We start from the raw sequence: 24,752 nt of genomic DNA on the forward strand, positions 1-24,752 counted from the left end.
TCTTTGGCATCCAGTGTCCACCGTTTAGGGTAATTAAAATTTGTTTGGGCTATAGCTTGAGGGTCTACATACCCGGCTTTCACACTTAACATTTGTTTGACAATGTGCACTTGCATTCTACAAATCACGGCGTGGGTTAGTTACAACACAATTCAAAGATTACATTCATATCATATCAGGAGGACAAGGACTTACAGGCACCACGTGCAAATTAGATTCATCTTCATTTCTCCCAGGAGAAAGCATGTGTGCATGTTATTGAAGTCAAAGATAATTTTTCTGGCTGGGCTTCCAAATGTGCTGGTGGGGAAGCATGCTTGTATGATATCTATGCTCGTTGGGAGAACACACAAGTACCAATCATGGAACCTTCTCATTCCAAGTGGTAGGCGCTGGATGTCCCGGTTTGGTAGGAAGGGCTTGCCTCTTTCATATGTTTTTGGGCAATCCTTTGACCATTCGTTGGCATCAACATTTGGATACTGCTTTGTAATTTGGTGGAGTTTGCTAGTGACGGCCTCCTCAGAACCCCGTGATGGGACTTTTTTAACTTGGTTCTCAGGTTTGAACTGGTCATAGGAATACCACTTGAACACCAACAAGACGTCTTTGATTGGAACATAAACTGGCCTTATGTTGATTGGAATCTTCTTTTGAAATTCCCATTCAGGCACGTCCTCATCTTCTTGTGCATCACCTTCTTCAGGAGGCACTCGTTGTTCATGTATCGGTTGTGCTTGTTGAGAAGACGGTGGCATATCATCATGCACTTGCTCGCTAGGAGGCGGGGAAGAATGTGGCATCTTATGAATGTGGGGGTCAGGAGATGGTGAAAATATCTCCCCGACCTCAACAACTCGCTCCAAATTTGGGAGAGGGGGAGGCGGTGAAGAAACAGTCAATATAATGTCCCGTTTATGCCAGAGGATGAACTACCCCATAACGTCTCCGAGTAACACCAGCCCCTTGGGAGTTGCGTAGTCTATCCTCCACTGCATGAACTCGGGCTTCACTGTATGCACCTCGACCCTAGTGTAGTCCGGTGGTATCTTATTATTATGGTGTAAGCCACCGGGAGGATGTGCCACACCCGTTGCCATCTCTATCATAGTGTTCTGCTGGCCGCTGAGAAACACCAAGGTGCAACTAGTTGGTTCCCATATGCGATCGACTAGGGTTATGACTATAGTGGAACCTTGGCTGCTAGGAACTTTCGGAGGACTGCTAACTAATGCCAGTTCTCCTAGCGGCGTCACTAATATCCGTGGCTCCGTAGACAGTCCTTGCTCCTCCAGCGCCTTCGCAACTAGAGCATTCACTTGGAGCTCAAGACTAGTCTCTCAGTCTCGGCTATGTTTCTTATACATGTGCCTGTCCTCTTTGAATCCTTGCTTCTAGGTCGTCCTTTTCCCTAGCCCCCTGGTGCGGCCTATGTGCTCCTTGTTTCCCATGCCAAGGCTAAGCTTATCCCTCTCTCTAGAAGGATTGAATGAGTCCTTCTCCTTGTCTTCAACATATTTTAGTATTCTTGATATCGCCTCTTGGGTCTCCGGCTTATCAAACTTAAGATTACTGTCGGATGATTCTGTACTCCTCGTATATATCCAGTTCCTTGAGCGTACCTTCAAATTCATCACATCGATATTCCTAGCAGCTGCGGCCTCTTTGTCCATCTTCCTAAACTGTTCTTCCTTGACATAGTAGCCACCGAGGCCTAGATGATGGTGGTGTTTGTTCCTCTTCGCCAGCTCGGTGTTACGGGCACTGAGCTCCAATGCCTCCGGTGAAGTCTTCTGAGCCACGAGCTCCTCCCATTGACTAGGAGTTATTTTGCCAAACTCGTTGAAGAGAGTTAACCCCTTTTGGATATACTTCATGTTGAGCTCCGACCTCCAATGTCGGAATGACTCTCCCATCATCCTGATAACATTTTTTTACCAATTCATGCTTACCCTCCGGAAATCTAAAATTGAGCTTCAGCTGCCTATCCCATAGTGCATTCTTTGTGTTCTCTAGTACCTCTTTCCAGTTAGGGATTGCTGGGTTCAATTTATCTCTTACTAGGGCCCCGATCGCATTACGGAATCATCCTCTTAATTCCTTTGGCTCAAGGATCTACCCTACTGGCCCAACCTCTGTTATCACATAGCATGCCTTATCTAGATATAGATTTCCTTTTCTATCCCCTCATTTCCTCTTAGGCTTGGTAGTCATGGTTGTGTCTTGAGGTTGTGGAGCAGAGGCATCGTGATCCGTCTCTGTGGCTGTTGCCTCTGCTCTCCTTTCCTCTACTCCGTCTTGTCCAGCGAGATGTCGCGGACATCGACGTTGTCTTTTCTGAGTTTCAGGATGGACCTATATATACGACAGGTCAAAGTGTTAGCAGAGGTAACACAGCCAAAGTTTTAGCAAAATTTACAAGCTAAGGCTTTTTCCCTACCTTCTCGTTCGGATCAAAATCCTTGTCCAAATCTTCCTCTGTTGGTCTTCTTCTGGCTTCACATGGGAAAGGATTCTCGGGACTTTCATATCTCTCTTATGAGTCATCATCATCATCCTCTTCTTCACCTTCAGCAGCCTCTCCTGCTCTTCCTTCTGCTCCCCCTTCCTCCTTGTCACACTGCTCCTGAGTAAGCATCACTTTTAGATCCTTTTCTAACTCATTATTAAACTGCTCCTGAGTTAGCTAGTCCTCTTGTGCTTGCTCCTCATTAGTTGGGTGCTCATCATGCTCGAGGCATCAGACTGCACTGTCTGGTGTCCACGATATTATTTCGCACTTTGTTCTAATAGATGCAAGAAAGTGTGCTTTAGGTATGCGAGAGGGTATAAGAAATTAAAAAGGGCTATAAACCAAAGTAGTCCTATAAAACAACAATATATCAAAAAAAGAGTAGTAACAGTGGTAGAGGCCTCAGAAACATGTCAATCATCATCTGATCTTGAACTTGTAGCATCAAGGCATCATAACAAAGAAGAGAGGAGAAGGTAATGTAGGGGCGGCTGCTAATGATGCTAAGTTCCTCACAAGTTCTTGATCATCAGCTCATATTCCATATAATGTATGGATTTAGACAATTTCATCATTGACAAAACAAAGGAGAGGAGAGGAGAGGGGAGATTTGGCAAAAAAAAAAACCAACAGCTGCTTAACAAACATAGTGCAACAGCTGATGACAAAAGACAAGACAACAAGTCCTGAGCGAGTCCTAGGAGATTTGGCAAAAAAAGCAATAGCAACCATCAGTTAGTAGCTAGAAGTAGCAAGTAGTAGTAGTAAGTAGAAAGTAGTTGAGTAGAGTAAGTGTAGCAATAGAGTGGTAGTAGTAGAGTAAGAGCAGCAACCACTTAGGAGTAGCGAGTAGTAAGAGGAGTAGTAGTAGTAAGAGGAGTAGTAGGAGTAGTAAGAGGAGTAGTAGTAGGAGGAGGAGTAGGAGTAGTAGTGGTAGGAGTAATAGTAGTAGTAGTAGTAGCAGCAGCAGCCACTACACACCAGCAGTATATAAGAAAAAAAACAGAGAAGGAGTGGTAGTAGTAGAGTAAGAGCAGCAACCACTTAGGAGTAGCAAGTAGTAGTAGTAAGTAGAAAGTAGTAGAGTAGAGTAAGTGTAGCAGTAGAGTGGTAGTAGTAGAGTAAGAGCAGCAACCACTTAGGAGTAGCGAGTAGTAAGAGGAGTAGTAGGAGTAGTCAGAGGAGGAGTAGTAAGAGGAGGAGTAGTAGTAGGAGTAGTAGTAGTAGTGGTAGGAGTAGTAGTAGTAGCAGCAGCAGCAGCAACAACAACCACTACACACCAGCAGTATATAAGCAAAAAAATAGAGAAGGAGTGGTAGTAGTAGAGTAAGAGCAGCAGCCACTTAGGAGTAGCAAGTAGTAGTAGCAAGTAGTAGTAGTAAGTAGAAAGTAGTAGAGTAGAGTAAGTGTAGCAGTAGAGTGGTAGTAGTAGAGTAAGAGCAGCAGCCACTTAGGAGTAGCAAGTAGTAGTAGTAAGTAGAAAGTAGTAGAGTAGAGTAAGTGTAGCAGTAGAGTGGTAGTAGTAGAGTAAGAGCAACAGCCACTTAGGAGTAGCGAGTAGTAAGAGGAGTGGTAGGAGTAGTAAGAGGAGGAGTAGTAAGAGGAGGAGTAGTAGGAGTAGTAAGAGGAGGAGTAGTAGTAGGAGGAGGAGGAGGAGCAGTAGTGGTAGGAGGAGTAGTAGTAGTAGTCCATGTCTTTTGCAACATTCTTAGTTCCTTGTTTTATGTTACTTGGGCATAGTCAAGAAAGGAATATGAACAACAGATGGCCAATGAAGAAGTGGAACAGCTCCGTAGTTTCCTCTTCGCTACCTACAGCGTTTCACAGCTCTAGCTACAGACCTGACAGTGAATTTAAGTTGCTACACAGTTGCAGCGGCTGCAAGCTACACTGAACTAAAACCAGGCTGCAGGTAACTTGCATATAACAAAAATTGAAACAAAAAATTGCACCAACGGCTGCTGGTGCTAGGTGGCCACCACTACTAATGAGTGACACCATTTTGCATATAACAAAAGTAGTACTAGGTGGTTTGTAGCACTTGAACTTGCAAGGCCCACACCACTCGTGTTACGTGAACCAACAGAGGAAATGCACATGTCTTATATAAAGATGTCTATAATTGTAATGGGGTTATGAACATTATGATAAAATATCAAACTAGATGCCAAAACAAGATGAACTATTTATATGGCTTATTTTGGAACCAGAAAACTGATTCCCATTGTAGCAACGCATTGGCTGGCGTGTGCATGCGTGCTTTCATCTTATCTTATAATAATGTTATATCCTATCTGTAGAGTTGAGAGAGCTTCTAACAGCAACAAGTTAAGAGTTGGTAGGGAAGAATGCTAATTCCTGTATCCGTGATGGAATTTTTGCTAGCTAAAAGAAAATACTAGTCATGAACCATAAGACTTCTAGTCATAGCTACTCACTTGAGATACATATATAGCTGTCAGCTATTTTAAAGATCAAACATGTTTTGCCCACATTGGGAAGTTCTTTCCCTTTTCTTTCTATAATAAGGATCTATTTAGATTCAAAGAACAAACTGTTAGAGGAGACCAGCTAATAGTTTTTTATTAGTGGGCTATTAACTAACAACTAACTATTAGAGGAAACCAGCTAATAGTATTTAGCTAAATATTAACTAACATATTAACACCAGTTAATAATTTGCATTGACTATAAATAATTTATTTAGTATCAGCTAATATTTTTTATTAGCTAAATAATTTATTTTGAGCTATTAGTTAGACTATAGGTTAGCTAGGGTGTTTAGATCCATCAGAGCTACTTTTAACAGCTAACAATTAGCTTATAGGATACAAACAAAACCTAACTCATACGATCGAGAGTATCGTGCACATGTTTATAAGCTACTAGTAGACGTGGCATGTGGACACCACTTGCAACCAAAAGAGATATAATGATGTTAATAATTTTCAGTCCCCAAAGATTAGAGATGATTTAGGGCAAATGGTCGTTTCAGGTTGTTATTTTATATTTCATAAGTGTTCTCAATCAATATAATAAGCTCGGCCACTTGAGCTGGTTGCATTGTCTTGTCAAATATTAATAAAATCTGAATCTGTTAGGCAGCGACAGGATAAATCCAAGGACAATGGTTTTTTTCCCCATCCCAGCTTAGAACAGAGAAATCAAGAATCCCCGATCTCAAGAAATAGAGAAATCAGGTACCAAGATGTAGGTCTAAGCCCCAGACGAGATGGCACAGTGCAAGGTCTATATATATCCATAGATAGATAGGTACTTGGAGCTTGAGAAGTGGAAGAGTGTTTGCCGGTGGCGGAGAAGACGACGAGGAAGAGCTGTCAAGTTCGTAGACTCCTCGAGGGACATGTCAAGAACTGTCAAGTTGCATTTAGGATGGAACCACACATCTTTAGAGAATTGGCAACTTATCTTAGAAGGAAAAGGCTTGTTGTTGATACTAGGATCACGGTGGAGGAGAAGTTGGGTTTCTTCCTATACATGTTAAGTCACAATGCCTCGTATGAGGATCTCCAAGTGTTCTTTGGGCACAGCAATGACACCTTCCATCATCACATCAACCACTTCTTCAAAGTGGTCATTCCCGCACTCTCTCGCCGTTACCTTCAAGCTCCTGATCCTAATCAAGTGCATCAAAAAATCCAAGACAATCCTAGATTCTATCCATTTTTCAAGAATTGTCTAGGTGCCATTGATGGAACTCATATTCCTATTTCCATAGCCTCTGAGAAAGCTTCTCCTTTTAGAAATAGGAAGGGCACACTAAGCATTAATGTGATGGTGGCATGTGATTTCGATCTCAACTTCACTTTCATTTCTAGTGGATGGGAGGGATCGGCTACAGATTCTAGAGTGCTACGATCAGCTATGAGCAAGGGCTTCCAAGTACCTCCAGGCAAATTCTATCTGGTTGATGGAGGGTATGCAAATACTCCATCTTTTCTTGCTCCATATCGAGGAGTTCGATACCATTTGAAAGAATTTGGGGCGGGACATCGAAGGCCGCAGAACCCAAAGGAGCTCTTTAACCACCGCCACGCACTACTGAGGAACCATGTGGAAAGGGCTTTGGGGGTGCTTAAGAAGCGCTTCCCCATTCTGAAAGTTGCCACATTCCACATGTTGGAAAATCAAGTGAAGATACCTATAGCTGCTTCCATCTTCCATAATCTGATCCGATTACTTCATGGAGATGAGGAATGGTTAGATCATCAGCCGGATAATATCTCTCCAAGAAACTTTGTTGCTGTACCAAGTGGTGATCAAATGAATGACCTAAATGTGGGTTCAGTACAAGGCAACGCTTTAAGAGACACCATCGCCCAAGAAATGTGGGTTCAGTACCAGCAACATTTAAATTAGTCTTTGAATAGGCTGTAATAAGTTAATAAGCTTGTAATAAGCATGGATTATAATTAAGCAGAGACTTCTTTTTAGTCTTTAAATTAGTCTTTGAATAGGTTGTAATAAGCTTTTGTCATGAATAAGCTTGTAATAAACTTGGCTTGTAATAATTGAATAAGCTTGTAATAAGTGAATAGGCTTGTGTCATATACTCATATTTGACAGCGATGGTTGGAAAAGGCTCCCCGAAGCTCAATATGATTGCAAGGGCGTCACCAAAGTTGCACCGGTTCTTGGGTACAACAAGTGGTATTAAAAAGAAGGCTTCTCCTAAATGCAGTAAGGCAAAGAAGACTGGAGATTCTCCGAGAGGTATGGTGTTTAATTCTCTGCTATTATTGCTGTTATTTCTCTGCTATTATTGCTGTTATTTCTCTGCTATTATTGCTGTTATTTCTTTGCAGCTGTTTGCTACTAAAAAGAACTTTCTTGAAGTAATTCTCTTCTATACAATTTATTCCATCATGTGCTATTATAGTAGTTTTAGTAAACCTATAACCTGTAAACTGGTATTTCTTTACTGTTATTTGTATTTGCTGATTTTTGGTAACCTAATGTCTGACCATGGTTTACGTAGTAGTAAAGCAAAGAGCGGACTGGAATCCGGCCCTTGAGAAGTCCCTGGTAGACATTCTCCATGAGTATAAAGATAGTGGCTACAGAGGTGACAACGGATGGACCCCTGAAGGGTGGAATAAAATGGTGAAGGAGTTCCATCTGAGGAACAAGTATGTCAACTACACAAAGAGTCAGATTCAAGACAAAGAAGGACAGCTAAAGAAAGACTATAGGATGCTCAAAGAGGCAAGGAGGCAGAGTGGGGCCACCTGGAATGAAGATAGGCATATGGTTGAAGGATCACCATCTATGTGGGATAACCTTGAAATTGTAAGTTGATTTCTTAAAGTAATTCTATGGATATCCTCATAGTGATAACCTCATATTTGATCAATGGTTCTCTTTGAATGTGCAGACATTCCCTAAAATTAGGAAGTTCCGCAACAGTAAGGCAAGATTTCCACTATTTGATGCTTTGGGAGAGCTTTATGATGGTAGGTTCACTTTCTATAGTTGCAAACAGTGCCAATCAATATATTCTTCCATACTCAGCTAATTAGTTAAGCCTAGTATATGTGCATTACTAACCACCATGAACCCCCATTGTTTGTCTCACGAGGCATTACTGAACCTCCATGAACCCTCGATAAAAGCTAGTGTTCATTGCCTTTTACCTTTCTTCCTGGATTTACCAGGAGATATGCATGTATGATTGTTCCAAAGCGTGAATACTGGGTAGAAAATTGCCTTTTAATTTGCTCATTTACATGTAGTTTATTACTGGTAGCAATGTAGCTTATATATACATACTCTCTGCAAATCACAGTACCAGTCATGGCTGTTAAAACATCAGAATAAAATGTATAACTTGCCCAGCCTCAAAAATAACAATAACATGTCTGAGACTCTGTCGGCACGTTTGTACATAATCTTGACTATTTATATTCTGAAATGGTATAATACATTCAGAAATGATGCTTTCTGGGTTATTCAGTAAACAGAGATAGAGACAAGGGGGTATTCAGTAGTAGTAGAACAGTTGCATCTGGGTTATGGCTATCTTCTAGTTGGATCTGGACAAGTAAAGTAATGCAATTATTCTCTGCTGTTTGCTAAAATATGGAAAATTTAGTTCAAATTCTTAAGTCAAACGATGCATACCACTCAAATAAGAAGGAATGAATGTCATTGTTTGTGTTGCAGATGCAATGCTTTTATTTACAGTACATTGTTAGATTGCTTTCTTGCAGCAAAGGACATGTGGATCTATGTTGAGGACCAAGATATGGTTAATATGGATCTATAGTTGCAAACAGTTACAAACAATGAGGTGATCATTAAAACCCCAGTCATTCCTAGTTTTCCACAAGCTCCAGGCCACACTGGCCAGAACATGGAATATAGTACTATCTCTAATGGAGCCCCCCCCCTCCTTTTTTTTTGACTTGACTTGCCTTTCATTATCAGCCAACATGACCTGGTCATACTCCAACATGACCTTCTTGTTCCACAGTTGCACCAACTGAAGGCAGTCAATTTCCAGCTCCACTCACTGCACACCCAAGTGCTTCGCACACTTCAAGCCATCCCTGCAGGCCATTGCCTCCAGTGCACATGCATCATAGCCCCTGTCATACCACATCGCTTGTGCAGCAAAGAAGGCACCACGATGGTCTCTGATGATACACGCGGTCACTCCTTTGCTTTCATCAGAAAACGCCGCATCCGTGTTTATCTTCAGATAATCCGTCGCCGGCCTCTTCCACCTAGGCGGTTCCTTCCTGGTCGCTTGCTGACCAGATTAGTGACCCAATTGCCATAGATCATAGGCCGTATCCCTTGCCCATAGTACCGCCTGGTGAATCGGCATTGAGAGCTCGCCATGTCATCGCTTATTGCGCATCATCCACAAAGCCCACATGTTCCATTCTGATCCCAGAGCAGCTGCTCGTCCCATGTTCCATTCTGCATCATCAATTCAGAAACCAGGACCGGGTGCTCCTCTTCTCTAGGGGTGATCGGCTATGCTCCAAAATGATTCGAAATCCACCGATCCCCCCAAATCTCAGTAGTCTCTCCATGGACCACTCTTCTAATCAGGCCATGTTGCAAAGCTTCACGACCTGCTAAAATAGCACTCCATGTGCTGCTGGCATGTCTTTTCCTAGTTGCCTGCATAAACTCTGTGTCATGGAAGTATCTTCCTTTCAACACCTTGGCACTCGGACGAAACATGCTGACTTGGATGCTAGGGCCTGGTGCTGACTTGGATATTTCCCCCCCAATTAACTCCTTCTAGTTGTCATAACTATATTGGTTCTCTTTATACTTGAATTTCATGAGGAAAGACCACTATCTATAGCTATTTTCTTGTTATCGTGTAGGTCATTTGGCTGAAGGTACTTACAATCTGACTTCTCTTGAGCCACCACAAGAGGAAGCACCACTTCGACAAATTCATGATGTAGATGACTTGGACAACATTGAGGTTCATGAGGTACTAGATGAAGATGATTCAATCACTGAGATACAAGAGGAAGCAAGTGAGGTTGTAGCTGTTGAAAGAAATGGACAGCGAGGTTCTCTGTCACGAGATGAAGAAAATGAGGTCGTAGCTGTTGAAAGAAGCAGGCAGCGAACAACTACTACTACATCAAGCAAAAAACATGAAAAGGAAGAAAAGAGACCTAAGAAGGGTGAAAGGATTGAAGAAATGATGGGGAGATACCTAGACATGAGGACTAAGCAAGTACAAGATGAGTCTGCAGATCTAGCCAAAGAAAAGGAGGTTGCTGAAGGTAATGACTTCTCTATCAAAAGGTGTATATCCGTTCTGAGCACAATGGAATTGACAAAGGAAGAGAAGGCAAAAGCATTTGCAGTTTTCATCAAGAGCAAAGAAAATAGAGAGGCCTTCCTAAGTGGGTGTGAGCTAGATCGAGAAGCAACTTTGGTTTGGCTCAAAAGTGCGATGGTCTAACAGGTCAGTCTACTTAATTACTGAAAACTTAATGTTTTTCTTCTATTTGACTACAAGAGTCCTTTAGTCACTGCAAAACCAAAATTTGTAACTGGAATTGGATGCCTTGTCCTCAACTTGAATTGAATGTTACCAAACCAAAATTGATGTCAAAACATGCTGATCTTGTTAACATTCTATCTGTCTGGAACTGTTTAAGTTCCTTTCTGTTGCTCCTCAAGTGAGCTCTTCAATTTGGCATCGAGTACTACTATATTGTTGTTAGTTCTAAACAACAGTACATGCCTGCTACTTTCAGACTTAAATACATGTACATATGTATCTACTGCTATACTAGTATAAATTCCTTGTGTTATGCATACACGTTTAATCACTACTTTTTCTTTGTAACTTGGGAGTAGTTGAGTGGACTAGTTAGGAGATTCTTGGGATCTGGGCTTGCTTTATTCTCTTCTAGACAAGCAAAGCAATTACAGAGATAGAAAGATGGAGGAGAAAGGAAAGTGAGCAGTGTACTGATGAAACCAGTGTACTGATGAAACCAAAACAAAAATCACAAGAAGCTTTGCAGCATTTTTATCTATCTTATCCTGTTGCCTCCTCTACTTTGCAGATGCATGAACTTTTGAAATAGCACACTATTAATGGTTGTCTCTGCAGTCTGCACAAGGTCCCTTCACTCATGGAGTCCCTGTTGGTAGTGTGGGTAGTGTGCTGACATATGTTTGAGAAAAAAAAAGTATACTTTGTTTGGTCAGGACTAATCTGAAGCACTATAAATAGGAGAGCAGAATAATGGAAGCAATTTTAGGCTCTGTACATACTCTTTTATAGCTTGTCTTGGGATTTCAGTATTTTCTCTGAATATAGAAATTATTGGATTCGCTTACGCTGATCCATCTTGTATTGTTACTGAATCTTAATTGTCCATTGCAGAAAATTTAGCTGTGACATTTCCATTCACTGTCAAGAAATTTCAGTTTTTTCACTTCTCAACCAATATGCCATTTTTTTCACTTCTCAACCAATATGCAATATGCTGATCTTGTTACTGCATGTCAACCAATTTTAATTGCAGTTCTCTATTTTGGATTTTTTTGCGAGATCTTATAGTATAATTTATACTATTATCAGCAAGACTAATCCTATTTTGGTTAGGAGCTAGGGCTAATCATCTTGGGATTTTATATTTTGGAGGAATTGCAGTTCTCTAGTAGAATTTCAGTTAGGAACTAGGGCTAATTTGATTTGTCACTGTTCTTGATTATGAATCCAAATACTATTGTCATGCCACTGGAACTGATGTTGAACTTTTTGTCTACCAGGCTTGAGTGTGCAGGAGGTTTAAGGTCTATGGTCTTCACATATATCAACATCACTAGATAACCTAGAGTTCTTGTAACTTCTATGAGAGATTTGTGTTCAAACTCTATTTTGTCTTGATCAAGACTGAAAAAGGATGATGCTTATTGATCAAGACTCTATTTTTGTTTGCTACTTGTCTGCTACTTCTCCATCATTTCAGTCCCTTGCTTTTCATGCATGTAGATAAATGTTTACTGTCAAGTTGATGTCAAACAACCTGCTAATGTATATTGTCAAACAAGTGTTTATGTCAAGTTGTAATTGTTGACCCTGTTGAGCTGCTCTTTACAACCACAATGCTGCTTTTAATCTATAGGGAAGAAAAACAGCCACAGCCTGCAGTGGCAGTGGCTGTAAAGGGTAGCTAAACAGGAACGGAACCCTGTAATCATTCCTGGCTGAAACGAACGGCAGTTGCACCAGCTCCGTGACAATTAATTCCTGGTTGTGTATCCAGGCCTGGAATGAGTGACACACCTGGATCCACCGTATCCAGGCCTGGAAAGTTTCAGGGCCAGGAACATAACCCAAGCAAACGAACGAGGCCTTAGTGCTCCCAGTCATCCGCTAGCGTGATTAGAGTAGAGGATTAACTAACCTATCTATCTAGGGCATGTCGTCGTGGATCCGATACACTGCGTGCGTGCAGTGGCTTCGCATGAACCGAAAGCATGGTGCCTTTTTGACTCGCTTCAATGAGATGCGATTAATTTGGACACGGCACGAACCGATGGCACAAAGTGAGAAGGAACGCGGAGGATGACCAGGTCAGGGTGCGCGTCTCAGGATCATCTGACGGCCAGTGGCGAAGCTTGAACTTGATATTAGGGAGAGCAATCTATTCTTAGCATGCATCTTATATTAGCTACATAATTAAAAATGTATGTATAAATAAAAGCAACAGTATCAGGGGCAGTATAACTTATATATATAGATAGAACCCACTAAGAGTCATTCATTTTGATTTCTCTGCAACCACATTGAGCCATGCATGTCATCTCAATTAATCTTGTCTGTTGGATTTCATTAACTAGCATAATCTCTACCGTCCATATACCATAATTAATATGATCAATGGACGAACGTCAGGTATCTTCTAAACTTCCAGTAAAAAATTAAACAAAAAGTTACGTAGAGGTCTTAGCAGGCATTACACTAGCATATCAACACTATCTTGTATGTTATGCTCAGGCTGCTAACGTGGAATAAAAGAGTGTTGCAGGGCTGCTATATTTTCCTTTTTTCTCGACCATACCACGAGATATGTATTTCGGCCTCGTTTAGATTGCGAAAAAATTTCAACCCGATGAATAGTAGCATTTTTGTCTTATTTGACAAATATTGTCCAATCGTGGACCAACTAGGCTCAAAAGATTCATCTCGTGATTTCGAACTAAACTGTGCAATTAGTTATTTTTTTTACCTATATTTAATACTCCATGCAAGCGGCTAAAAATTGATGTGATGGAGAGAGAGTGAAAAAACTTGGAATTTGGATGACATCTAAACAAGGCCTTCATTAAGAGGAAGCAGAGTTTTTCAAATCACGATCGGTAGGGTTGCTATATTGGCCTCGTTCGCTTGTCTTAAAAATGGCTTATTCAACTTCTTTTTTCAGCCGGAACAGTGTTTTTCTCTCACAACAATTCAGCCGGAACAGTGTTTTCGGTCAGTTTCAGCCAAGTTTCAGACCAGCGAACGGGGCCATTTTCAGACAACAACTCACAAGAGACAACTAGTATAATAAAAAAAAACTTACAAAAGACAAGAACAATTTTTTCTGTAGCCAAACAATGACAAAATTATATATGTTGCCTGAACAAGAACAAAAAAAATCAGGTATTTGAAATTCAAGAGAAGTGGCGGTATATATACTCCCTCCGTCCCTAAATAATTGTCGCCGTTGGTTTGTGTACCGCAAGTTTGACTCGATTTGTAGAAAATACGTGCAACATTTGTATCTTTAAATAAATTTATTAAAAACTAGATTCAAATATATTTCCAATGATACTAATTATGTACCATAAATATTAATATTTTTTAATATATATTTAGTCAAAGTTTTTTCTCCAGAAGCAAAAACGATATATATTTCCCAGTGAATTGATTCTCGTCCACGTGGTTTGATTTCAGTTCAGTTGACTAATCAAAATTCAAAATACCATGTTGCTACAGCTTATGCTGTGGCCGTCACTTTGGGCTCCCCTGGTTTGAAACTGTATATACCAGGCGTGTATAGGACTAGAGCTTTTAACCAAAAGTTACTCACCAGTTCATAGTTTCCTGATGCAAAACAGTTGTTATATATTACATTCGTGTTCAAAATAGTACTTACTTATAATTGTAGTTGTATATATCACGTAGATAAAATAATAGAGTAATGCTTGATTAAAGTTTTATTCTAACGACATAGAATACATGTTTAATAATAATACTAGTAAATAAAAAAAACGGAAGATGTATCTCCTTTTACGAAGTCGTTAAGGACAAATTAAAGGAAGCACTCGTCCGTCCCAGCTGACACGTACGTGAGGCAGTTTCGCACCCACGAGTTTGGACTGGGCGATCGACTCTGCAGTCCTCTGATTTAATTTCCAGCACATGTTGGACCTGCCGTTTGCATGCTACCGCATGGTAACATTACATCGGTCCTAGTAGTAGAGGATCAACAAAATTTCAGTTAGACTGGAAGGAAACGCTGCAGCCTGCTGCTACGTAGTAGAACACCCGAACCCGATCGAGGACAAGTAAGAACATGTGCAACAGCATGTGGTTTGAAGTCTCAACATTTGCGGTTGACTGACCAAGTGGACTGTTATCCCCACACTCCGACTAAATAGCATGCATGTATGGCTCCGTTCGCTTCGCTGAAAAAACAAGCCGAAATATTCAGCCTGTTCGGCTGGGGCTGAAACGATCGTATACGATCGTGGATTATTACTGCTGGTTGGTTTGGTGTGAGAGAAAAATACTGTTATGGCTAAAAATTTACGATCGTTTACGACCAAGCGAACAGTCTGATTGTTTCGGCTAATTTATTGTGAGAGAAAAACACTATTTCGGCTGAAAAAACAAGCCGAAAAGAACGGATTATAAGAGAAGTATGTATTAGATCGGGAGGTGGTTAGCTGAAAGATCAGGTTTTTAGTTTCATTTCGTCTATGCAACTTCCGCCCGGGTCCTTGTAAAAAGGATAAGACGGGTGCATGGTTGGGGTGCTAACAAGGATGGTGAACCAATCAAAGCGCCGGTTTACATTAGAATCGTCAACTGATGCTTAATGATGTGACAATTCTCTTTTCTCTTTTTAAAATAAATAAACAATCATCATATATCTAAATATCTAAACACCTTGCGTTGTCCGTGCCCCATGCGGAGGCGAGAGGATTCCCGGGCCACGCACGACTTTGGGAAATCCTTGGCCGTCTGTCTGTCTCTCGGCTCGGCTGCTCGAGCTAGAGATGTGGCTTCGCCTTTCTCTGGTCTACCAAAACCACATGTGGGATGCCTAAAAAAACACATGCGTCATGTTCGTTTAGCTTATAAATCATATTTTTTTTAGTCAACGAATAATATTTTTTTCTCGTAATAATTCAACCAACGACTTAAAAGCGAGACGAACATCGCAATGGAATGGAAGAGATGGCGGCGGCATTCCGCGGCAGCCAGCGCCCAGCGGTCCCGGCCGGCCCCGAACTCCCTGTTGATCATGATGTGATGTGACCGCCGCCGGGTCCCGCCAGGTGAGCGTCTCCCTGACTCCCCTCCTCCCCCCACCTGCCCTGCCACGTGAACACATGTTATTTGTGACGAACACGCATGGAAAACGAGATAGCGAAGCTCTTCGCCGCTGCTGCGCAGCTTGAACGCACGGCTTTCCCAACTATTGCTGATAGGGGTTTGCGACCAAAGGGTCGGCCCATGCTTGGCCCAAACTCTCGCGAATATTTAGTTCAGCATGGGCGGAATGGGCCGGAACAAACACGTCCTTGATGATACCACTGATGACAGAAGAACACACAGGTGTAGTGTAGGGCTAATCAACACCCCAAAATCATGAATGAATGAATGCCTTGTAGTAAACCGGATTTGGAAAAGCGTGCAGAAACTAGAGAACACCTAATTTAATACGCCCAATGGTCATTTTCTCAACTCTAAAATCAGGGGGGCTCATCTCAGTTCTAGCAAGGACTTCACAAGGTTAAACATCTTTTTAAAATGGGTTGCTGAATTCTGTGTGTGTTGGGAATGGACGGAAAACGTTGTTCTGGAATGATGTTTGGTTACATAAAGTTTCCCCCTTGAAGATTATGTACAAAGATCTCTTTGACATTTGCTCCAACCCAAACGGAAGGGTGGCTGAATATGTTGAGGATGAAGATTATGTACAAGATCCCTCTCTAGTTGTACCCTCTAGGCAGTGGCAGGACCTGTTCAGTGAACTGAATAGCTATAACATCTCTGAAAGTCAACCTGACAGAGTAACTTTAGGCTTTGGAAAAGAATGGCATCTTTTCCACTAAATCCCTAATATTGATTCTTGACTAGTAGAGGTGTTTCAAATAGAATTGCAAACACCGTGTGGAGGTGAAAGCTACCTTTAAAGATCAAATTCTTTCTTTGGCGGATGATGAACAACAAAGCATAGGTTTTGAAAAGAAGAGGCTGCAAAGGAGATTGCATCATATGTGGAGTTCCTGAAACCATAAACCACATTTTCTTCCAATGCCACATCTCACTTTGCATGGTGCATCTTTGGAGAGACATTGGGATGGTCCAGTGTCCCTCGATCTAGAAATGACCTGTTTGAGAACAGGATTCCAAACAAGCAACCTTTTTTGCATATTCATATTTGCAGGCCTATCTTGAGCTATTTGGGAAAACAGAAATAAGATGGCGATTGACAAGAAGTTCCCTAGTAATCCAACTGATGTTATGTATATTGCAATGTCAATTCTGCAGAAGTGGCGTCCTCTGCTTAAGGAATAAGAAGGATCAAGTAAGGTGACTGCTACCAATAACAGGATCATCCGATGGCTACTACTCTGCTCTCTGACAGTCTACGATATCTAAAAGCTAGTATGTTATAGGATAGCCGGTTCTGCTCTTTTCCTTTACTGACCAAAAGACGCTTCTTTCCTTTTTGGTTTGTTTTGGCGCTGGTATCCCCAGCTGAACTCTGTAAACCCATATTACTTAAGCAGAGTGATTCTCTGCTCAAAACACACACACACACAGGTGTAAAGTTGATCACTTTTATTTATATATCTACACTAGCTAAATACCCGTGCGTTACAACAGGAACCCATAATATCACGATAACATATGTATGAGCGTGTGTTATATTATTATCTAAAATAAATACCACAATCATAATGTTCCAATCAATATTACATAAGTCTTCACGAAAGATAGATAGTTAAAATATAACTCTAAATTTGAATGCAAAACTAAAACATCAACTTCAATTGTCGCATCACTTCATGCCTACGATACGCGAAAGATAAGCTTGCGCTTCTTTAGGAATCAAGTGCTACAGAAAGATAATCATAATAAGTTTGTGTTTCACAATACATGTTTTAGAATCTATTCTACAATTAAGAATCTAATATCTCAATAGTCCGTCTAAGAGAACGTGCTTTGCACGAATACCAAGCTGTAGTTGGTCACCAATCAATGATGATCCAGAAGATTTTCTATTTCAAGATGCGGCGTCTGACTTCTTGCAGCTGAAGCATATGTTCTTGTTCAAACAAATGAGCTCACTCTGAACTATCCAAAAATGCACTAAATCTAAAGCATTGCCATATTGCATAGATAGAAAAAAAGAAGAAAAGGAGCACATTTAGCTTCCAGTTGAGTAGTTGACCATGGTGTAATAAAAAATGTAATTATAAACATTATGGTCTCGATAACCGATCATGCAAAGGGAGACTATTCTAGTTTCATAAACATCCTCAGAAAATTATAACAACTAACATGATGTTTATTAGAATGTCCACGTAAAAAACAAAACACTGACAGGTCCTTGAACCATGGATCGGCGGTGTGGTGTGTGAACGGTCCACCATGGACCGAGTCCATGCTGAAGGGTATGGGTCCTTGTATTTCTAATGTATTTCCTCTTTTATTCTTCTGAAGGAAAACGGCAAGAAAATGTGGACATGTCATCCTGATGTCATTAAGCTAACAAGCTAGGAACGCTCGTGCAAAGCAGAGCATGGAACAGAGCACGCGGCCATTTCCCAACAACACGAGGTTGCGGTTGCACAGCGCGTGTGCGTGGAGAAGGAGCGTAGGGGTGCGGGGAAGCTCACCTGTGGCTTACCAAGGGCGGAGGAGCAAGGCCGGGACTAGCTGTTCCCCGGAGCGAGCTCACGCCTGGCAATGGCGGTGCGGCGCAGGAGTTTGCGGGCGTGATGCTTGTGCTGCCCAGCTGGTAGTGGTGGGCTGGTGGTTCACGCTAAGGAGCTCGGCTGCTCGCCATGATCACCGATCTATTGCAGGCTCTGCGGACCGCAGGTGGCGAGATCAGCGATCTGTTGCAATGGACATCGGAGCGGCGTCCTAATTCCACGTGCCTGGCGTGTGTCAGCGGCGGTGGAGACCTGAGCCCGCGACGGCGCAAAGCAGCAGCGTCAGTGGGGAGGGCGCGGCGCCACGAAGACTTGAGCGGGGCGATTCGGTGACGGCTCCGCTGGTTATCGTCGTCCGTGTGCTTCTGCTAGGATTAGCCGTGGTCGTCTTCGCCCACGTGCTGCTGTTAGGATTTGGGTTTGGGTGTTCCGTTTCGCATAGCTGGAAGGGAAGACAGATGGGAATATAGGGTCCTAGTGACGTACCTGGTGGGTGCTCAGCGCTAGCTCGGCGTTGTGACAGGGTACGCCAGCGTCAGCGGGCAGGGCGGCGAGGCGACGAGCGTTCCAACGGCGTCGAGGCGATGGGGACAAGACAGGGCAGGACATGGACAGGGCGCGATTGAACGATGGCGTTGATCGGCGGACGGCGTGCGCGATGGCGAAGGTGGCGCGAGAGCCAGGCACGAGGAGGTGAGGACGCGGTGCCGTACGACTGCAGAGTGCCAGGGAGGTCGCGGTGCAGGTGACGGCGCGGTCTCACGTGATTGGCGGCATGGGGTGATCGCGGAATTGATCACGATTATTACGGAAATTGATTTTTGTCTTCCTGATTTACTGCGGCTGTTATGGGGATTGAGCTGATCGCATGGAGCGAATACGTGTTGCCTTCCTGATCTGATCGCATGGAGCGGCTTTGGTGTCACATCTGTGGGTCTTCCTGATCTGATCGCATGGAGCGGCTTTGATGTCGCATCTGTGGACGGAATAGTAATGAATGTTTTAGTTGTATAGAGATACAGCTGCAGTTTCGTACACGAGACATACATCAACAAACATATGCAGATGCATACACTATACACACAGGTGCAAGATCCACTCAAAGAATCAAATCAAAGGGCGTCCAAAAAGCTTCACTCAAGCGGCTTCCTGCTGCTGCTCTTCACTCCCACCACCGCTGCTGGCATTAGCAGTCATGGCACCACCATCGCTCGGCAACTCTCCGCCAGGTGCGTCGGGGTTCACGTGCTCTGTTGTCGCCATGGCAGGCTCAGATGGTCTCGGAACATCAGTACTCAGGCGCCCATCGCCCGTCTCCTGCCTTGGAGCCGACCTGGCCTGCCGAATGGCCGCCGCAGCCTCTGGCATGATGACATCCGGTGGCTGCGGGGGAACCCAGCGGCGCTGGAATTCTGCCACAACCGCTGCGGGGTCATCCATGGCATTACCAGCATGGTGATTAGAAGAACCCCCTTGGTAGCTGCCCCGTGTGCCAGCGCTCAATCGCTCGTTGCTTGTCTGTGGCTGGAATCCGTACCCACCGGGCCTCTGCACACGCTGCTGGAATCACAAAATGTCACAAGATTCAGTGTAATTTGCCACCAAATTAGCTTATTTATTCAACGCGGCTTAGAGACTACAAGCAAGTTATAGCTTATGGTGGACAAGGTGATGTATGATGCTTAACACAAATGTGATAATCAAAATTAACTACTATAGCATGACCCACATGAAAGTTTCAAAAAAAAAAAAAGCATGACCCACATGATTGCCTACCTCAGAGTAGGATCCTGGAAATGGTCCATAAGAAGGTTCAGCAGCTAATGGCATGAATGAGTTCCTCCCTGTTCAAAATAAACCATGAGTCTATGAGTGAAGCAACAACTGTGACAGGCAAGAACATTTGGTCGGGACCTAAAAGAAATATCTTTGGCAGGATCGCAGTGAGTTTGGTGACTCAAGCTCAGTACAGACCCTTACCTGGGTCAAAACTGTTGTTTGGTGGCGTTGCATACATATTAGTTTGCTACAAATAGAAACACTGTGTGAGAGAGAAGAAAATAATATAAGGACTAGAAACTGCAAGTCATACCTGAAAAGCTCTCCCTTGATAGTCAATTGGCCCTACACAGAGAAATAATAGCAATGTGGTGAGAGCCGTTCTAATGCAAATAGTTGTTACTTAATACCTCAATGCTAAACCTAGAGTTTTAAATATTTTATATGTAGATGGTTCAAAACTACCAGCAACTGAGATGAGAATAACCACCAGATCAAAAGTTCACATCATATCGTGCCCTAAATTTCTAATGTAAGGAAACTATCTCTGCAGTTCAGGATGATGAGTCAATTATTAAGTTTGATGCTGACCATTCCATGGTGCAGGCTGAACATGCTCTTGCAATTGGTTGCGCCGTGAAAACTGATTCTCCCTGATATGATTTAAGGTCTCATTCAATGATTTAAACACATTTGCTTGTGACTCAAATGCTTCTGTTAACTTCATAAGCACCTTCCTATCTGTAAAAAGGAGAGTTAAATCATTAAGGTAACACAATACAAAAAAATAATGGCTGCCGTACTGTCAAATATGATAAATTATCAAAAACAAATTCTGAAACCTTCATCTTTTGAAGCAAGCACTTCTTGGTTTGTTCTAGCAGTATCAGAAAAGGCTGACGTAGAAACTTTTATGGCTTCCCTAATTTCCTCACAAAGTTTGGAAGCAAGTTCATCGTTTGCATTTTCATCTCCTTCAGCAACAACTCTACGGGTCCAAGATTTTAGACTAGGGATGAACAATTTCTGAGAAAAATATTCATGGAAATAAGTTCAGCATCGGACATAATTTTCAAACAAAAGTTTAGACCTTCACAGAATCAACAGATGTACCTTGAGGGTTATAGCAGCACTAGCCCCTAATCCAAGAAAAAGACCTGCACCAAGGAATGCGTGGACCCAGCTAAACTGCGCATTTGTATGTGGGGCAATAGGTACAACAGTGGCAGAGGTAGTATCTGTTTGTGGTTGAACTTCTGTATAAGGCTGCAGCGCAACAGATTGACTGGGATTGTTTGCTGAAGGAATAAAAGAAAACAAGACAGTTACTAAGAACAGAAGACATCTTCAGTCTATGGTAAAACTCGCAGCACAAACTTTGGAGTGCTTTGTATGAACTATCATCATCATCATCAACAACAGCAACAACAACATAAAAGCCTTTTAGTTCCAACTACCAAGTAAGCTGGTTAGGGTAGAGTTGAAACCGACATGAGCCACCAAGAAAAGGGGGAAAGAAAGAAAGAAATATATACATAAGGCATCACTAATAGTGATATTATTAGGGGATCTACTAAAGACTGTTGGTGGTTTAGTTATGTGAATAGCTGATTTCCATGCACTCCTATCCAAGGATAATTTACATCCTTGAAAAGGAAAAGGAAAAGGAAAATCATAGCTTGATCAACCTATAGATACATCAAGTATTTGAAATAAGTTAGTCTCTCATTGGAGAAAGAAAAATAAGTTGATCATTAGTGCTATACATGACATAAGAGCAACTGCAACCGAGGAAATGAAGAACACGGTTGCAGTTGCTCTTATGTCTTGTATAGCACTTGTCAAACTGTGAAAGTATCTTCATCGAGCAGAAACAGTTACTAGAATTTTCACTAGTGTTATTTGTCTGTCAGTTATCCTGCCAAAGCTTAGAAAATAGGAACTAACGCCCTGCCAAAGCTTAGAAAATAGGAACTAACGCCCTGTTCGCTTGGCTTATAATCCGTACTTTTTCAGCGAACGAACAATATTTTCCTCTCACAACAAATCAGCCAACAGTACTTTCAGCCATAGCTTATCAGCCAAGCGAACATGGCGTAAATCTTCCTTGTTCAGGTGAAAAAAAAATGTGCAAAGCAAGCTTCGATAGGATCTCTTATAATTTGCTCGGCCATTTTGCAATCAATTTAACAGCAATAGTATACTGATAACTGGGGCTGACCATAATCAGAAGATCCTAATAATAAAAATCAGAAAGAAATAAGATAAAGATAATGTCTAAAAAATTAGATGGTATCACAGTAATCCACACCATATCTAGAACGACAGGCTACCTTGTTGTGTACTAGCAGCCGCAGCATCAGTTCCATTTGTCTTAGGGTCCTATAAGGCATTAAGCTAGTTCAGAAACACTTTTGCCATCTAGGGTAAACAGTAGGGGTAGCAGGGAAATAAAATCTTACAGGAACTACGAAAGGCCTCATCAATTTCTTCACTTGTAAGGCCTTTCTTTTCCAGGAAGGAACGCCTGTGAAATACCGGAGAACCCTTCACTCTCGGATGTGTAAGAAACTTCACAGCATTCTGTATGTAATCCTCCCTCATCAGCTGTGGAGCTTGAATTACAAGATTATCGAAGGATTCATTCCCACCAGAACCACCTGCAGTCAGAAAATTAGAATGTGCCATTTTGTTTTGAGATCAGGGCAAGCATAAGAACAGTAAGTTGCTAATAAGAGAATGAGACAAACCCTCAGAACTGCCATTTTGTCCACAGCATTTCATTTGTAGAAAGCTGCTTACAAATTTCAAACATGAATTAAGTTTTGTCCCACCTACCACTTAAATAAATCTATTCAATTTTGTTTCGAACCAAGAAACGCAATAGTTCAAGTTTGGTTTGACGCCTTTGCAATCTAATTTCCAGCCTCGCCAAGTGTCAATAACCTGCAGTGCGTCCACAAAAGGGCGCGCCTTGCATCAATCGCCTGGTGCAAGATGCTAGAGCATCCATTTTGTAGCTTACTCTTGAAACTTATGAGCCAAATAAGCGGCATCAATTATTCATTAACCAAGTAAAGAGCCCTGATGACTAGCAAAGAACTCCCTCAGGACCAATAAGCACGAAGATATATCCTCGAATAGCTCAGAAATCCACTTCTCTGTACACCAATTCGACGAACTGGACGAATCCCTAGTCTCCTACTCCTTCCAGCCGGCAGCCGCAGCACCCCATCAACGGCACAGGCACCAAACCCTCGCCACCGCTAATACTCGACGAGGATCTCCATATAATTCGCGCCAAAGTGTTACCGATGAATTTAATCAGGGGTAAATCAACCCGGCACCAGAGGGCTCAAGAATCGCACGGAGAAAAGACAAAAGGAAAGGTGTTTTAAACAACTGACGAGAAAGGAAAAGAGTCTGACCCTGTGGCGCGGAGCTGGGAGACTGCTCCGCCATCGGAGAACTTCACAGGTCACAGCGCGGATGGACGAACAAGGGAACTCTCGAGTCTCGACCTGAGAGACACGGAATCGGACGACGACGACGACGCGCTAGAGTATGACCGTGCGTACGTCAGGTCAATCTTGTGATGATGTGTGTTCATCACATGTCTTTTATCTTCTGGTTTTCTTTCAGGAAAATAAAAATATTCTGGTGCCTACTGCACTTTCCATGTATTTTCTTTCTTTTTTTTCAGAAAAGAAAAATAGAAAATGGGGATTCATGCTTTTGATGTTCCAATGCCTTGTACTCTTGTGTTGCCATCTGGATTCTCAACAACCTTGCAACACTAGTATAGGTATTACGACTATGGAGAAAAATAAATTAAACTGTCAATATTTTTTATAAAATGTAGGTCATTAGACAAAAATATACATGCCGTTCATAATATTGTTTAATAGTAATAATATATAAATAGGTGTAACAATTTTTTTTGTCGGTCTAGATGGCATAGAGCTCAACTTAAGTTTACCTTTGTCATTTGTAGGAGTGGAACCGGCCAATGAGTCTAGTAGTGGCTCTTTATTTTTCTACCTTCATTTCTTCTTCCTCTCTCTTTCTCTCATTTATTCTTTCCTCTTTCTCAAAAAATGGGGAGGCGCTAAGAGGAGAGGTTCCATTGTGGGGCGATCTAACCCCCTGCCCTACTGCTGGATCTGCCTGAAACCATCTCGTTGATCCAAATTCAATAACACCCTACTTTCAACTTTAACCTCTTATCTTTCCTTATTCATGGGCTACAGCGAAGGAAAACGGCGACGTTGACTAATCTATTTTTTATATCAACATTTGTGATTGTAGAATTCATTAAGTTTGTGAAAGAAGATGAAGTGTGTTTTCAAAGTCTACATAGGGAGGGAAATCAGATTTGTATAAATGTTTACGTATGTGTTGCGCTTGTATAGTAGCATAATGCCTTGAATGAGGAAATATGTGTTGCACTTGTATGGATGGCATAGTGCCCTGAACGAGGCAAAGGTCATGGAACCGTTGGTTAAACAAGGATGAAATAATGGCTTCATCTGACAAAAAGCTCATGCATCAACCGGAGACGCATTGTAGCAAGCTAAGATGCATTCTAGCGAGCCAGGGACTATGAACATGTATGTTCCCACCAGTGAAATAAACCAAGAGAGGGAGAGTAATGTAGCTCTAAAAGTTTGTGCCCATATAGACTGACCTTTATGGCCGAAGCTAACAAGGTAGTGATCTGGGTTGATGAAGCCCTTAGAAGTACAGAGCAAACAAAGGAGACTTTGGGTACAAGGAACTT

General features: G+C 42.1%; 2 protein-coding genes and 1 pseudogene across 4 annotated transcripts; 2 read left to right on the top strand and 1 right to left on the bottom strand.

Moving 5' to 3' along the window:
- Positions 1–5,494: 5,494 nt before the first annotated feature.
- Positions 5,495–6,894, top strand: LOC136460387 (uncharacterized). Its single transcript, XM_066460103.1, has 2 exons — positions 5,495–5,507; positions 5,805–6,894. The coding sequence occupies exons 1-2, from the start codon at positions 5,495–5,497 to the stop codon at positions 6,890–6,892; spliced, it is 1,101 nt and encodes a 366-aa protein (XP_066316200.1). The 3' UTR covers positions 6,893–6,894.
- A 105-nt stretch (positions 6,895–6,999) lies between these two features.
- On the top strand, positions 7,000–12,249 carry LOC136457928 (uncharacterized). 3 transcript variants are annotated; one of them, XM_066457939.1, is made up of 5 exons: positions 7,000–7,246; positions 7,512–7,822; positions 7,908–7,986; positions 9,877–10,475; positions 11,798–12,249. In XM_066457939.1, the coding sequence occupies exons 1-4, from the start codon at positions 7,102–7,104 to the stop codon at positions 10,470–10,472; spliced, it is 1,131 nt and encodes a 376-aa protein (XP_066314036.1). In that variant the 5' UTR covers positions 7,000–7,101; the 3' UTR covers positions 10,473–10,475; positions 11,798–12,249. The 3 variants fall into 3 exon arrangements, with proteins under 3 accessions (XP_066314036.1, XP_066314038.1, XP_066314037.1); XM_066457941.1 differs by having other exon boundaries at positions 7,515–7,822; XM_066457940.1 differs by lacking the exon at positions 11,798–12,249 and adding an exon at positions 11,086–11,734.
- A 6,934-nt stretch (positions 12,250–19,183) lies between these two features.
- LOC136457930 (peroxisomal membrane protein PEX14-like) lies at positions 19,184–23,575 on the bottom strand (annotated as a pseudogene).
- Between the last annotated feature and the right edge of the window lie 1,177 nt (positions 23,576–24,752).

The sequence above is a fragment of the Miscanthus floridulus genome, chromosome 6 (assembly GCF_019320115.1).
Source record: "Miscanthus floridulus cultivar M001 chromosome 6, ASM1932011v1, whole genome shotgun sequence".
NCBI classification, from domain to species: domain Eukaryota; kingdom Viridiplantae; phylum Streptophyta; class Magnoliopsida; order Poales; family Poaceae; genus Miscanthus; species Miscanthus floridulus.

Coding starts and splice junctions, on each gene's coding strand:
- LOC136457928 (XM_066457939.1), top strand. CDS start 7,102: ATGGTTGGAAAAGGCTCCCCGAAGCTCAATATGATTGCAAGGGCGTCA. Junction 7,823..7,907: donor TGTGGGATAACCTTGAAATT/GTAAGTTGATTT, acceptor TTGAATGTGCAG/ACATTCCCTAAAATTAGGAA. Junction 7,987..9,876: donor TTTGGGAGAGCTTTATGATG/GTAGGTTCACTT, acceptor GTTATCGTGTAG/GTCATTTGGCTGAAGGTACT.